The 16,368-nt window shown below is 43.5% G+C and overlaps 1 protein-coding gene across 4 annotated transcripts in view; it reads left to right on the top strand.

Annotated features, from left to right (window-relative positions):
- Positions 1–225: 225 nt before the first annotated feature.
- LOC134355119 (pre-B-cell leukemia transcription factor 1-like) overlaps positions 226–16,368 on the top strand; it is a 537,574-nt gene continuing 521,431 nt past the window's right edge. For all 4 annotated transcript variants that reach the window (XM_063064869.1, XM_063064872.1, XM_063064870.1 and 1 more), the window contains exons 1-2: positions 226–906; positions 1,072–1,145. In XM_063064869.1, the coding sequence (XP_062920939.1) occupies positions 728–906; positions 1,072–1,145 (253 nt within the window). In that variant the 5' untranslated portion in view covers positions 226–727. The remainder of the gene's footprint in view (positions 907–1,071; positions 1,146–16,368) is intronic.

Raw genomic sequence — 16,368 nt, forward strand, 5'->3', positions numbered from 1 at the left:
TTCATTTTGAAATGATGCTATATGACATCATCGTCTGGATTTTTTTCTTTTTTTCTCCTGTCGTCATAGCGCAGCTGAGTGGGCGTGGCCTGATCCTCCCGGGCTGTCAATCAAGGGGCGGGGAGTAGGAGGAGCTCGGGCTGCTGACAGTTTCCAAGAGCACCAAAAAAAAACACAAAGCAAAGCCCTAACGCGGGCAGCTGGAGCCAGGAGAGGGCTGGCAGAGAGAAGGCGAGCACTCCAAGTCACACCAGCACAGCTCTGTAAGCCCCAGACAGGCATCTACTTGTGTCTAACTGTTGAAACCTCGCTTTTTATCTCTCTCTCTGCAGCCAGGATCAGAAGCGTGGCACCTTCAGCTACAAAAAAAAACAGAAAAAGAGAAAAAAAGATCTTTAATTACACAGGAATCAATAGTAACTGCTAAAGGAAGCATCTTCCTGGGCTTGCACTGCAGAATAAGAGAGCGAGGCAGAAAAAGAGACAAGGAAGTCTGGGAGAGTGTGGGCAAAGGTAGAGCGGAAATCGGGGGCTTTCTCCTGCACTGTTACCCCAACTGGTGTGGCTTTCTGCAGAGGTTAAAGGGGGAAAGGCGGAAGGGTGGGGGAGGAGGAGAGAGCTGGCTGATTTTTCCGTCTTGGCTCTAGCCGACTGGTGGTCTCGGTTGTGTCCGAGAGAGCCTTTTGTATCTCGGCGGTCAGAGAGAAAGGCAGCGTAAAGGCTGTGAATGAAGATGGAAGATCAGTCCCGTCTGCGACACCCCCTCGCCGGGGTCAGTATCTCAGGGCTGCCCCAGCACCTTCAAGAGACCGGGGGAGAGGCGGAGGGCAGGAAGCAGGACATTGGAGACATCTTACAACAAATAATGACCATCACGGACCAGAGCTTGGACGAAGCACAGGCGCGGTGAGTTTGCATATGTGTGTGTGTGTGTGTGTGTGTGTGTGTGTGTGTGTGTGTGTAAGAGAGAGAGGGAGAAGGGGTAGAATAACTGCCCCCACTTCTTCCAACAAACTCCAGTTTAAACGTGCGGCAAACTGACAATCTGATCACTGACGATTTACATTGCAGGAAACACGCGTTGAATTGCCACAGAATGAAGCCGGCGCTCTTCAACGTGCTGTGTGAGATCAAAGAGAAAACAGGTCAGGGAAAACTGTTTATGCTTTCGCCACGCCTGCTGTCTGCTGGGTCTGTTTGTGTGCTTGATGGTTGTGGAGGGAGCTAGGGGAGTGAGAGGTGCACAATCGGTCAGTTTAGCTGGCTCGAGGTGGGGTGATCTCGGTACTGCCGGAGTATTTGGAAAAGAAACTTCAACTGGCTTTTTAGGGGAAGAGTTTGTTGACAAGTAGAGGACGTCCTTACAGATGCTGCTTCTTGCCTTTTGTTATTTTATTCTAAAGCCAACTTTACATTAACACCCTACCTGAAACCAATTCTTATATAAACTTCGTAATTTAGACATGCTTTAACGTTCATGAGCGTCTGCTGTGGGCCGTGTTGTTCAAAGGGTTTTCTGGGGCTTATCAGTTCTCGGTAAGGAGAGGGTTAAGTAGAAAAGTGCGCGTTCCCTCCCATTGATATTATTGTTCTGAAATAATAACGAGGGCGTACTGACTTTCGAAAGATGGGTTTGCTCTGGAGTTTGATTAGGAACATTCTGTGGTAGGGTTGCTCTTTAAGGATATATGGATTTTAGTTCAGGGACTGAGAATTAAAAAAAAGATAGAGATGTTGCCAGACAAGTGTTGGCGAAGAAAGTTGCCCTTTGAAGTGTTTCATAGAAAAGTATGCCGGCTATACTGTCATATTTACACATAGTATGTTGTTACCATCTGTATATGTAGTGACTGTGTATGCAGAGTGTATACTCGTGATGGAATATGAAATGACGTGGAGAGCGAACGCTATCAAGTAGTTTCTGACATCTATGCAATGCTAGTGTGTTGAATCATTTATACTTGTGCTTTATTCTGTATAATTGCCCAGACATAGTGGACTTGGTACATGTTGTTGTGATGGGATGTTTGCAGATGGAATGTTTCCTCTTGCAAGAGAATCTAAAACTAGGGGTCACTGTTTATATACTTTTTAAAAATCGCCCATTTAAGAAATTAGGAGATTTGTATTTCTTTCAGTGTGTTATCTTTGGGAATCTTCTCCTCAAGGGCATTCTGAATATTCTTAAGGCAGAGATATTCAGATACTTGATATATAGAGGAGTGAAAGGCTGCCAGAGAGTAGCTGGGAATACAGAATAAATGTTGCAAACAAGTTAAATAATAAAGCAGGCTGGTGGGACAGAGAGGCCTGCTGCCCATCCTAATTAGCAGCGGTCCCCAACCACTGGGCCCTGTCACGCCCACTGTTGAGCCATTCGCACGCGAGGTCATTACTTGCGTGTCATCCATGTCAGCACGGGAAGGAGATCAACTCCTCCAGCCTTGAAATGATGGCGGGCTGAAAAGTATGTTTATCATAACATCTCTGCTGGCATTCCGGATCAAAGTCAAGGCTAAATATCCTGAGATAGCCACAGAAACACTGAAAACGTTGCTTCCATTTCCAACATATCTCTGCAATGAATGCAACGAAAACTAAATTGCGGAATAGACTGGACATAAGGAACCCATTCGAGTATCAGTGTCTCCCATCACCCCTCGATAGGACCGTCTTGTTGCAGGAAAACGAAGTATTCAGCCCAGGGCTCCCACTGATTCAGCGATATTGGTGCATTGCAATGATTTTATATGTTCATACAAGGAAAATATGCGCTGTGTGCTTAATATCCAAACATTACTTAAAATGTTATGATGCTATTGATTATAAGTGAATTCTATAACCATATGACAATTACAGCACGGAAATAGGCGATCTCTCCCTTTCTAGTCCATGCTGAACGCTACTCTCACCTCGTCCCACCGACCTGAACTCAGCCCATAACCCTCCATTCCTTTCCTGTCCATATAGCTGTCCAATTTAACTTTAAATGATAATATCGAACCTACCTCTACCACTTCTACTGGAAGTTCGATCAACACTTACTTCAAGCTCCTCTGTCCTCCCGGTATTGCTATATTCATGCGAGGAAAATATGGTGTGTTTAATATTAAATTCGTTAGATAAACCTTTTTAGAAATGAAATTGTGTATTAGCCACTTATCACCTATATTCCGGTCATGATTAACACTGTTCCCCCGCCCCCGAACAGAATCGCCAAAAACGATTTGCGGAAAGAAAATCTGCACGTGCAGGCATGTGCAAATCACGCATGCACGCTGGTGCCCGCGCAAGGCTTCATGGTCATTGTAGTCTTTTCTGGGTAAACACAACGTATGTGACTGCTATTCTTGTCCGTTGGCAACCGTAACCCGCCCCCCACCCCCCGGGTCAGCCGGTCCGCAGTGCAAAAAAGGTTGGGGACCCCTGCTAATTAGTATGCTTCCAATTTCTGTAAAATGTTATCCACTTACCTAGTTTTGACTCTGTATTTCCAAGTAACCAAATAACTAACAACTTAAAGTTTGCTTCTCATGATATCTATACCTGTCTCTGCTTACACCTCAGGGTGCTCTTTAATAACAGCAGCTCAAAGCGGAAAATGTAGGCAACACAAAACTGGCCTCACTGTTTTCTGTAAGAGCTCCTTGGGCCTGCTTTCTAATCAGAGGGTCTGATTTGTTATATCTGAATTATTTACATTTATCACATGGAGGTTTTGGGATTCTTAACTCATTTATTTGGCAGACCAAGATGCAGTTTTTCTGCTTTCCAAGTAAACAACAGAAGAAGCAAAAAACACTCAGTGGGTCAGGCAGCATCTGTGAAGAGTGGTGAGTAAATTCAATTTAACTGTCCTAGCTGTATAGTGGCTGGTTTGTTTTCCTTGTTGGAAATCAGAATCAGAATCAGATTCATTGTTATAATGTGAAATTTATTTTGCAGCAGCAGTACAATATAAAGACATAAATATCTAGAAATTACAAAAGTAAATAGTGCAGAATTATTATCGTTATGTAACAGACCAAACGGCCCATCATTGCGGTAGATTTAATAGTGCTGGATTATTAGATAAATTGTATCAAATAAAATGAATGTCTGATAATGCTAACACGAGGAATTTTGCAGATGCTGGAAATTCAAGCAACACACATCAAAGTTGCTGGTGAACGAGCCAGCAACTTTGGTGTGTGTTGTCTGATAATGCTCAGTGGTTTGTACAATTAACATTACTGCTGGAGGTTTGAGATGTAACCTCCCGGAAGAATTTAACTGTCAAATTCGAGACAGCAAACACACCATCAGTGGTGGAGTTGGAGAAGGCTGGGCTGAGTTTTGCAGCTTTTTGCATTCTAGCATTACCCCTCATTAAAAATCAGCCAGTTCTGCACCTGAGGGGCAGAATGGCCTACTCTACCACCACATATGTTCATCCTCACCCCCTCCTCTACAAAACAGACAGTGAACCATATTGAGCCGTGGTTGAATAGCTGACAGGCAGGCAGGAAGGACAAGTGCTTGGTGGCTTGCTGGTGCCTGGGTAAATGTGAACTCAGTGCCAAGGAGGAAGAGGGTGTGGGCAGGTAGGATGGGAGAACTGAGAAGGAAAGGAGTGATACCAATTTGATTGCTTGTCAATGCTGGCTGCTGTGCAATAAAATGAAGAGGCACTCTGACCCAAAGACCTGTGAAACTACAGCTCTTCCTAGGCTTCACGCCATTTGCACTTATTTACCTGCTGCATTGATTCGAGCCAACCATTCAAATTCTAATGTGTCTGCCATTTAAAATAAATGTACTTTGACCTTTCTATGGCTTCTTGTCATGTAGTCCTATCTAACTTTACAGTTTGAAAGCACCCTGGCTCTAGTTCATATCAGCTCAAGTTTAAAAGCTAAACCTGGGATAGAATAGGAGGGGCAAGAGGGGGAGGTGTTGCATTGCTTGTCAGAGAAAATATAACAGCGGTCCTCTGGCAAGATAGATTAGTGGACTCATCCAGGGAGGCTATTTGGGTGGAATTGAGGAATAGGAAAGGTGTAGTGACGCTTATAGGGGTGTTTTATAGACCACCTAATGGGGACTGAGAACTGGAGGAGCAAATTTGTAAGGATATAACAGGTATTTGTAGTAAGCACAAAGTTGTGATTGTGGGAGATTTTAATTTTCCACACATAGACTGGGAAGCCCATTCTGTAAAAGGGTTGGATGGTTTGGAGTTTGTCAAATGTATGCAAGATAGTTTTTTGCAGCAATACATAGAGGTACCAACGAGAGAAGGGGCGATGTTGGATCTCCTGTTAGGGAATGAGATAGGGCAGGTGACGGAGGTATGTGTTGGGGAGCACTTCGGGTCCAGTGATCACAATACCATTAGTTTCAATATAATTATGGAGAAGGATAGGACTGGACCCAGGGTTGAGATTTTTGATTGGAGAAAGGCTAACTTTGAGGAGATGTGAAAGGATTTAGAAGGAGTGGATTGGGACAATTTGTTTTACGGGAAAGATGTAACAGAGAAATGGAGGTCATTTAAAGGTGAAATTTTGAGGGTACAGGATCTTTATGTTCCTGTTAGGTTGAAAGGAAAGGTTAAAAGTTTGAGAGAGCCATGGTTTTCAAGGGATATAGGAAACTTGTTCAGAAAAAGAGAGGGATTTACAATAAATATAGGCAGCTTGGAGTTAATAAGGTGCTCGAGGAATATAAAGAATGTAAAAAGAATCTTAAGACAGAAATTAGAAAAACTAAAAGAGGATATGAGGCTGCTTTAGCAAGTAAGGTGAAAATAAATCTAAAGGGTTTCTACAGTTATATTAATAGCAAAAGGATAGTGAGGGATAAAATTGGTCCCTTAGAGAATCAGAGTGGATGGCTATGTGCGGAGCCAAAAGAGATAGGGGAGATTTTGAACAATTTCTTTTCTTCGGTATTCACTAAAGAGAAGGATATTGAATTGTGTAAGGTAAAGGAAACAAGAAGGGTAGTTATGGAAAGTATGACGATTAAAGAAGAGGAAGTACTGACGCTTTTAAGGAATATAAAAGTGGATAAGTCTCCGGGTCCGGACAAGATATTCCCTAGGACCTTGAGGGAAGTTAATGTGGAAATAGCAGGGGCTCTGACAGAAATATTTCAGATGTCATCAGAAACAGGGATAGTGCTGGAGGATTGGCGTATTTATCATGTGGTTCCATTGTTTAAAAAGGGTTCTAAGAGTAAACCTAGCAATTATCAGCCTGTGAGTTTGACGTCAGTAGTGGGTAAATTGATGGAAAGTATTCTTAGAGATGGTATATATAATTATCTGGATGGACAGGGTCTGATTAGGAACAGTCAACATAGATTTGTGCGTGGAAGGTCTTCTTTGACAAATAATATTGAATGTTTTGATGAGGTTACTAGGAAAGTTGATGAGGGTAAAGCGGTGGATGTTGTCTATATGGACTTCAGTAAGGCCTTTGACAAGGTTCCACACGGAAGGCTAGTTAGGAAGGTTCAATTGCTAGGAATTAATATCGAAGTAGTAAAATGTATTCAGCAGTGGCTGGATGGGAGGCGCCAGAGAGTAGTGGTGAATAACTGTGTGTCACATTGGAGGACAGTGTGTAGCGGTGTGCCTCAGGGATCTGTACTGGGTTTAATGTTGTTTGTCATATATATTAATGATCTGGATGATGGGGTGGTAAATTGGATTAGTAAGTATGCAGATGATACTAAGGTAGCTGGCGTTGTGGATAATGAAGTAGGTTTTCAAAGCTTGCAGAGAGATTTAGGCCAGTTAGAAGAGTGGGCTGAAAGATGGTAGATGGAGTTTAATGCTGAAAAATGTGAGGTGCTACATTTTGGGAGGGCTAATCAAAATAGGACATACATGGTAAATGGTAGGGCATTGAAGAATGCTGTAGAACAGAGGGATCTAGGAATAATGGTGCATAGTTCCCTGAAGGTGGAATCTCATGTGGATAGGATGGTGAAGAAAGCTTTTGGTTTGCTGGCCTTTATTAATCAGAGCATTGTTCTGGTCACCAAATTATAGGAAAGATGTCAATAAAATTGAGAGAGTACAGAGGAGGTTTACTAAAATGTTGCCTGGGTTTCATCTCCTAAGTTACAGAGGAAGATTGAACAAGTTAGGTCTTTATTCTTTGGAGTGTAGAAAGTTGAGAGGGGACTTGATAGAAGTATTTAAAATTATGAGGGTGATTGATAGAGTTGATGTGGATAGGCTTTTTCCATTGAGAGTGGGGGAGATTCAAACAAGAGGACATGGGTTGAGAGTTAAAGGACAAACGTTTAGTGGTAACATGAGAGGGAACTTCTTTACTCAGAGTGGTGGCTGTGTGGAAGGAGCTTCCAGCAGAAGTTATTGAGGCAGGTTCGATGTTGTTGTTTAAAGTTAAATTGGATAGATATATGGACAGGAAGGGTATGGAAGGTTATGGACCGAGTGCAGGTCGGTGGGATTAGGTGAGAGTAAGAGTTCAGCACAGACTAGAAGGGCCGAGATGGCCTGCTTCCGTGCTGTAATTGTTATATGGTTATATGGTTATTAAGCCCCTGTCCTCCTGCTAGGGTGGGATAGATCTTCCAGCCAACACTCACACACCTGCTCCAGCAAAAATGCATTAACTACCCATTCCTGTCAATGGCTGCTTTTGTGGAATCCTACCGTTCACAAAATAAAAAATGGTTGCTATGCCTGTCTGCATCTGCTTATTGTATTCATGCACTGATAAAGCATGTCACCTTTTTTTCTGCATATGTATCACTATGATTACTATTCTTTGAACATGTTGTGTACAGGTTTCCCCCGCCATCCGAAGGTAGAGTGTTCCTATGAAATGGTTCGTAAGCCGAAATGTCGTAAAGCGAGGAAACAATTACCATTTATTTATATGGGAAAATTTTGTGAGCGTTTGCAGACCCAAAAATAACCTACCAAATCATGCCAAATAACACATAAAACCTAAAATAACAGTAACATATAGTAAAAGCAGGAATGATATGATAAATACACAGCCTATATAAAGTAGAAATACTTTTCCACAATCATTGCCGGCACTGTTCTCCGAAGCGAAAATCTCACGCAAGCGCTCTTGGCAGAAAATCTCACGCAAGCGCTCTCGGCAAAAACACTCTTTCCAGTAACCTTTAAGCTATGAAGATGCCAAATCATACCAAATAACACATAAAAATACACAGCCGATATAAAGTAGAAATAATATATGCACAGTGTAGTATCACTTACTGGAATTGGGAAGACAGCGCAGAGCACACTGATGATGGTGTGTTAGACTGAGTCGTCGCAGGCTGGGGTGGTGCAGTGGCCCCCACCCTCCAGGCCGCTGACTGATACATTGCGGCGAAGCATGCAGCGGTGACCGGGAGGCGCACAGCACATCTTTAAGAAAAAAGCCGAAATAAACATGCTAATTAATTAGGTGCTGCCTGGCACGTAATTGTTGACCCAGATCAGTGCCGATTGCCGATTGCATTGCCTCTGACCTGGGCCGACATTTACGTGTCGAGCAGCACCTAATTAATTAGCTTGATAATTTGGGCTTTTTTCTTAAAGATGTGCTGGGTGCGTCCCAGCTACAGCTGCATTCTCCGCGAATCGGTATCTGTCCACGGCCTGGGTGTTGGGATGGTGGGACGCCAGGGTGTCATCTCATCGTTGTCTGTTTCCATTAGAGCAGGCGGCTCATCTTCTCCTGTGAGTGCCCGCCTCAATGTCAAAGGTCGAGGTTTGTTGTCTGCTGTGGCTGATGTGGAAGGCTTGCTGAGCTTAGCGCATTTTTCTATCATACAGTTCTTTGTAAGCACTCAAACCATCCTGCAAATATGTCCTAAACCTACATACCCTTTCAAAATTAAAGTTGTACTTTATCATTGCAGTGAAAATCTCACGCAGTTGTTTCACGTTCATTTCGTTACTGCAATCAGTTTAGATTGTTATCCTTTCCTCTTCCAATTGCATCAGCTCTTCATCTATCAGTGCTTGGTCATGGGATGCCAAAACCTCTTCAACATCATCTTCGTCAACTTCCACAAGCCAGACTCATGTTGTCCTTACTTCATTCACCACGATCAAAACGCTTAATTATGTCTAGTTTTACTCTAAGTTTAACACCCTTACGAGCTCTTTCAGGTTTTTCCAATACCTCAGAACTCATCTTGCAAGCGGCTGCTCACAGGCACGTGTTAAAGCAATGCCGTTCCGAATCCGGGGGAGAGTGGCTGCCTTTTATCGCGTGCTGATTTTTTTCGTAACAGTGAAAACACCTTCTGTTAGCGAAAACAGGGTAGTAATGTAGGTCTTTCGTAACAGTGAGGTTTCGTAAAGCGAACGTTCGAGAAGTGGGGGACACCTGTATGTATATGTTGAGGTTTAAGCTGTTTTTAATTTTCTATGAATTTCTAGAACAAGGAAATGAAAGAACCTGAATTAGTAGAATGCCTCCCATGATCTTAGGATGTCCCAGAAAATTTTACAACAAATGGAAGGCTTTTTTATTTGTGTTTATTATGGGAGTGTAGGGAACCTATTAACATCTGAACTATGCACAGGGTTTTCCCACGAGAAGCAAGGCGATCACAACTATCTATTACGACAAGGTGGATAGAGGGAAATGTACTGGCAACACTTCTCCCCTTGTTTAAAACAATGCCATACTGAAGATGCAAACACGAGGAAATCTGCAGACAGGATTGTATTTTCATGTCTCATCTGAAAGATGCCTCATTTGTCAAAGCAAAGCTCCCTCAATATGGCACTAGTATGTTAGATTGTTGGTTCAAGTCTCTGAATTTAAAGCAAGGTCACCTAAAATGTAGATGGAGAATGGAATGTGCTACATATTAGGTGACTTTATCCTCTCCCTGTAGTGGGCTGGTGGAGAGCTATTGCAAGTGAGTTAATTGCAGGGGATGAGTTAGGCAGCAGAGGTGGCATCTCCCTCCCTGCACAATTAGCTCAATCTCTTGCAATGAAGTCAGAGATCACTGACGTGGATTTCAGATGGTTTGCCAGGAGTGGGTTTGGGTGGAGGAAGGGGGCTTTCTGGGTGAGAAATTGGTCAGCGTGTTGCTCTGAGGATGAGAAATATGTGTCTATAATACCTTCCCATCATTTACCTTTCCCCTAATCTGTGTTTGGATGCAGCATTAAGGTAAATTAGAATCAAACACAACTTCAGAGTCTTCCACTCTCATTCTTTGCTTTCCTCTTTACCTACCCACCCCCTTTCACATACCTCTATTATTTCTAACCTTACTTCTGTATTTATGCCTCAATCTTTCTTTACCTCCTTTCATTTCATTGTTTCCCTTTCTCTATCCCACTTTACTTTTTAGTTTTCTCTTCACTCAACTGTGAGTTTTCCTCTTTTCTTCCATCCACTACCTTAACTGCCCTTGCCACCCCAAACTCCTCTCTGAGAATTTGATTGCACCTAATGCACCTCATCTCTATAAAGACTTGAAGTAAATCATCAGATCAGACAGCATTCTATTTTATCATTAAGAAAATAAAGTCTACTTTTGTGAAAACCTGCGACCATATGTTTTGACACTTCTCACGCCCTGAAACTTTTTGATGATTTTAAGTTCCCTGGTCCCCACCGCTTTATTTTCACTATGGATGTCCAGTCCCTATATACTTCCATCCCCCATCAGGAAGGTTTCAAAGCTCTCCACTTCTTTTTGGAATCCAGACCTAACCAGTTCCCCTCTACCACTACTTTGCTCCGTCTAGCGAAATTAGTCCTTACTCTTAATAATTTCTCTTTTCACTCCTCCCACTTCCTCCAAACTAAAGGTGTAGCCATGGGCACCCATATGGGTCCCAGCTATGCCTGCCTTTTTGTTGGCTTTGTGGAACAATCTATGTTCCAAACCTATTCTGGTATCTGTCCCCCACTTTTCTTTTGCTACATCAACGACTGCATTGGTGCTGCTTCCTGCATGTATGCTGAGCTCATTGACTTCATTAACCTTGCCTCCATCTTTCACCCTGCCCTCAAGTTTACCTGGTCAATTTCCGACACATCCCTCCCCTTTCTAGATCTTTCTGTCTCTATCTCTGGAGTCAGCTTATCTACTGATGTCTACTATAAGCCTACTGACTCTCACAGCTATCTGGACTATTCCTCTTCTCACCCTGTCTCTTTCAAAAATGCCATCCCCTTCTCGCAATTCCTCCGTCTCCACCGCATCTGCTCTCAGGATGAGGCTTTTCATTCCAGGATGAAGGAGATATCCTCCTTTTTTAAAGAAAGGGGCTTCCCTTCCTCCACCATCAACTCTGCTCTCAAACGCACCTCCCCTGTTTCACGCACATCTGCTCTCACTCCATCCTCCCGCCACCCCACCAGCCTCCGGGTCCAACATATAATTCTCCGTAACTTCTGCCACCTCCAACGGGATCCCACCACTGAGCACATCTTTCCTTCCCCCCCCCAGCTTTCCGCAGGGATTACTCCCTACGCAACTCCCTTGTCTGTTCGTTCCCCCCCACCCCTCCCCACTGATCTCCCTCCTGGCACTTATCCTTGTAAACGGAACAAGTGCTACACATGCCGTTACACTTCCTCCCTCACTACCATTCAGGGCCCCAGACAGTCCTTCCAGGTGAGGCGACACTTCACCTGTGAGTCGGCTGGGGTGATATAATGCATTCGGTGCTCCCGATGTGGCCTTCTATATATTGGCGAGACCCGACACAGACTGGGAGATCATTTTGCTGAACACCTACGCTCTGTCCGCCAGAGAAAGCAGGATCTCCCAGTGGCCACAAATTTCAATTCCACGTCCCATTCGCATTCTGATATGTTTGTCCACGGCCTCCTCCACTGTCAAGGTGAAGCCACACTCAGGTTGGAGGAACAACACCTTATCTGGTAGCAACAACATCTGGGTAGCCTCCAACCTGATGGCATGAACATTGACTTCTCAAACTTCCGCTAATGCCCTACCTCCCCTTCGTACCCCATCTGTTATTTTTTTATTTATATACACACATTCTTTCTCTCTCTCTCTCTCTCCTTTTTCTCCCTCTGTCCCTATCACTATACCCCTTGCCCATCCTCTGGATTTCTCCCCCTCCGCCTTTTCTTTCTCCCTAGGCCTCCTGTCCCATGATCCTCTCATATCCCTTTTGCCAATCAACTGTCCAGCTCTTGGCTCCATCCCTTCCCCTCCTGTCTTCTCCTATCATTTTGGATCTCCCCCTCCCCCTGCCACTTTCAAATCTCTTACTAGTTCTTCTTTCAGTTAGTCCTGACGAAGGGTCTCGGCCTGAAATGTCGACTGTACCTCTTCCTAGAGATGCTGCCTGGCCTGCTGTGTTCACCAGCAACTTTTATGTGTGTTGCTTGAAATTCCAGCATCTGCAGATTTCCTCGTGTTTACGATATGTTTACTGTATACAAGGTTTTTATTACACCTTATAGTCCTGATCTTCTTTTTCAAATATTCCTCTCTGCTTTTCATTCATTGGAACAAATTTCATTGCAATAGGGGATGGGGATGCGCATGCGCGCGCGCGCACACACACACACACACACACACACACACACACACACACACACACAGACATGCATACATGCATCATGCACGCACACATACACACAGGCATGCACACAAACACGCACACACACATGAACAACACACACAACAGCTGGGTGGGAATAATTGGACCCCTGTGTCTTTAAGGAACAGTTCTATTTGCTCAGTTCTTTGACAAATGACAGCTAGTATGCACAGAGGTTTTAAATGAGATCACAATGCAATGTTTGGAAGTCACAGAAACGATGTGACACCAGATAACAGCTGAACATCTGCATGGGATGAGATTGCAAGTAAAAGCGATGGGTGATTGTGTCAGGACTTTTGCTGGAGTTCTGTCCATGGCTCTGAGAGAAATCCTCAGCAATAGAAATAAATAGTTACACAAATTCCTCAGTACTGTGCAATACAACTGCTGTAACAACTGGGGCATTAGTTAATGTATGTATATGCCTGCTGAGTCATTCACTGTGTCTTCTGTAGAGGACGATGTAGGATATATGTATTGATTAATAATGTACATATAGGGGAAGCACACACAGGCAGGGATGATATGACAACAGCAGGTTCAGCGTCTTGGCTGTCTGTATTTATTACTTCTGTTACTGTCCACATGTGACCTGTGCTCACGTAGGCTGTAGTCTCTGCTCAGTCTATACATAGACTGCGTCTGGATAAAGCGTGTAAGTTTGATATCTTGTCACATGTTTATTATTGTCACATGTGGTTCGAAACTTTGTTTTGGATGCCATCCATGCAGATAATTTCAAACCGCAAGTACATCGGGGTGGTATCAATTGAAAATCAACAACAGAATGCAGAGATACAGTTGCAGAGAAAGTGCAGTGTAGATGGGCAATAATGTGCAAGAGTCATGGTGACATAGAACCACACATGGGCTGCTGATTATTTGAAAACTATGTCTGTGGGGTCAATGAAGCCACATGCCCATTTGTCAACAGTGTTCTCTAGATCAGAACTCAGTTGTGATGTGAATTCAGAACGTCAGTAAGTTTCACAACAGTGACCTCATGTGAAAACTGGAACAGTAATGTGTTCGCAAGTGAGCTGGACTCGCAGTGGGCTGGAACTCTGCACAGGTCACACCGGAGATGGAGCTCAGTACCAATCTCGATCATTCACTGATGAACTGAAAGAGAAGCCCAGTGGCTGTCTTTGCTTCCTGTAGACTAACATTACTCACAGGCTCCTGAACTGATTCGGTTTGTCCTCACTCTGTAAACTGGCATCACGGCTAGTGCTTTGGAAGGAGTTATTTTACAGTAAGTGATCCAGTATTTCTGATAGTTTTAAAGCATGCATAATATTACAGTAATCACACATTAATAATGTAGGGTACTATAAAAGCTGACCCATATTACTAATGTATAGTATATTGTTGATGTATTCGATTGCGATGTCTGACTCAGTATGATCAGGATGTTTCATGCTTAAATATCTCACCTAATATAATTAATACACCATAGGACATAAGGCAATAAGACATAGGAGCAGAATGAGGATATTCAGCCCAATGAATCTACCCCATTATTTAATTAAGGCTGATGTTTTTCAAACCCCATTTTCATGTCTTCTCCCTGTAACACGCTTTACCAATCAAGTACCGGTCAATCTGCCTTAAATACACCCAATAACTTGGCCTCCACAACCATCTGTGCTAACGCATTCCACAGATTCACCAACCTTTGGCTGAAGAAATTCCTCTTCATCTCTGTACTAAAGGGATGTCCCTCTATTCTGAGGCTATGCCCTTGGATCTTAGACTCTCCCTCTAATGGAAATGTTCTCTGCATGACTTTTTGCATATCACTGATACAGCCTATGAAAGGTGTGTTACTTTATAGTAACTGGTCCAATGTTGCTGTGTTGTTAAAATAATTTAATGAATAAATAGTTAGCAATTAAGTGGCTCATACTATTACTATTGTGTATTTGAGAATTGCATTTACTTGCCCACTGTTAATAGCAACTAGTATAATAAAAATGGTAGCAATGACATACCTCATGTTACTTGGAACTTCTCCACAGCAGGGTAGCAGTTAGTGTGAGGCTATTACAGCTCAAGGCGTTTTGGACTTCAGAGTTCAATTCTGGCACCATTCTGTAAAGAGTCTCTTTAGGTTCTCCCCGTGAAAAGTGTGGGCTTTCCCTTGGTACTCCAGTTTCCTCCCACAGTCCAAAGACAGACTAGGTAGGTTAATTGGTCATTGTAAATTGTCCCATGATTGGATTAGGGTAAAATCAGGGTTCTGGGGTTGCTCAGATGATATAGCTTGAAGGGCATACTCTGTGCTGTATTGCTAAATAAATGAAACAAACAAATAAATAATTAATTAAAAGCTAAGCCGTTAATTGTGAGTGATTGAAAGCAAGGAATAGGTAGCAGGGTAGTCAGGATCTGCTGGTGAAGTAGCTCTCTGTCTGTGCTGACCTCTAAATAGACCTGATGCAGGTTAATGAAGGACTGAAGTTATCCTGGAGCAGTAATAGTGAGGCCCTGGGGATTATTTCTAAAGGGTGATCTTTGTGCATTATTGCACATGCCTGAGTGTCCATTGCACACATGGGAATGGGTCTGTGGTTTCTGGTTGATCAACTTGGATGGGAGGATTGTCTGGGCTGCTCTTGCACCCATTTGAGATGCTGTAACTTGGTCTTCTGCTTTGTTTTCTAGTGCAGAGAGATCATCAGTACAATGCATGTTACACTCAAAGGGTGGAAATGTGGTAGATGGAATAACTGGTTTATTGGTTTGACCCTTACCAGATCAAGCTTCATCCACATTCACACCTGGGATTTCTCTGTGTTACATCAGTTAGAGAAATGCAAGCTGGTTTTGGCAATGCTGGATGCATGAAGGGAAGGGAGGGGGTTCATCAATCCAATGTGAATACTTTGGAAACTCCAGGATAGGAGGTGAAGGTGTAGGGGTAAGGAGAGGTCAACGGTGAGGGTGTGTGTGGGGGGGCTGAGGGATCAGGGGATGTTATGAGAAGACTTCTCTGAGTATTTGGTTTAATATTTTACTTCAGTTGGAAAGTCACTGAACCCAATGAGTATCCTTCCCAGGGTTCTTCTTACCTGGTGGCAATACTGGGAGAGTCCCAAAGCAAGTCTCACCATTTTTCCTGGTGGATGTGTGTGTGTGTGTGTGTGTGTGTGTGTGTGTGTGTGTGTGTGTGTGTGTGAACTTCAACACCATTGCAGGCCCTGGAGGGATTCTTTGGGCCCTTGCAGTTGAATTCGCAATCCATTCAGCTCTACTGGTCTGAGTTGATGCAAATGTTTCCCAATAGCTCCTACTGCTCAGTGAGGGACGGAATAGGCTTGCATCCCATTACCATCATAGTGAGAGCTGGGGCTTTGCTTGGGGTGGGGCTGAGGGAGTGTGTGAAGCTCCCATGTTGACCAAGTTTTAAGGGTTATATCTGGGATCTGTTTGGTCAGGGAATTGGATTGTGATTAAAGATTATCAACTTGAGTTACTTTCCCACTCCATCTGTTGAGTGATCAGGCTGAGGAATAACATTATCTGGGGCTTCAGAGTGACTTTGCCTTCTGTCCTTTAAATTCTTGTGATGCTCACACCTGTGAGAGCCCATTGGTGGTGTTCCAAATTATGTACTCAGACCCATGGGTATGCACAGGTAGCCTAGAGCAGGGGGTGACGGTTGTGTGCATGAAAAGGTCAAGGATTGTTCTGCATTTCAGAGGTTACTTGTCCTTAAAGCAGAAAGTATGAAGTGAAAATGTTTGACTTTGAGGCTCAGCAAGCTG

This window comes from Mobula hypostoma, chromosome 12 (genome assembly GCF_963921235.1).
Source record: "Mobula hypostoma chromosome 12, sMobHyp1.1, whole genome shotgun sequence".
NCBI lineage: Eukaryota > Metazoa > Chordata > Chondrichthyes > Myliobatiformes > Myliobatidae > Mobula > Mobula hypostoma.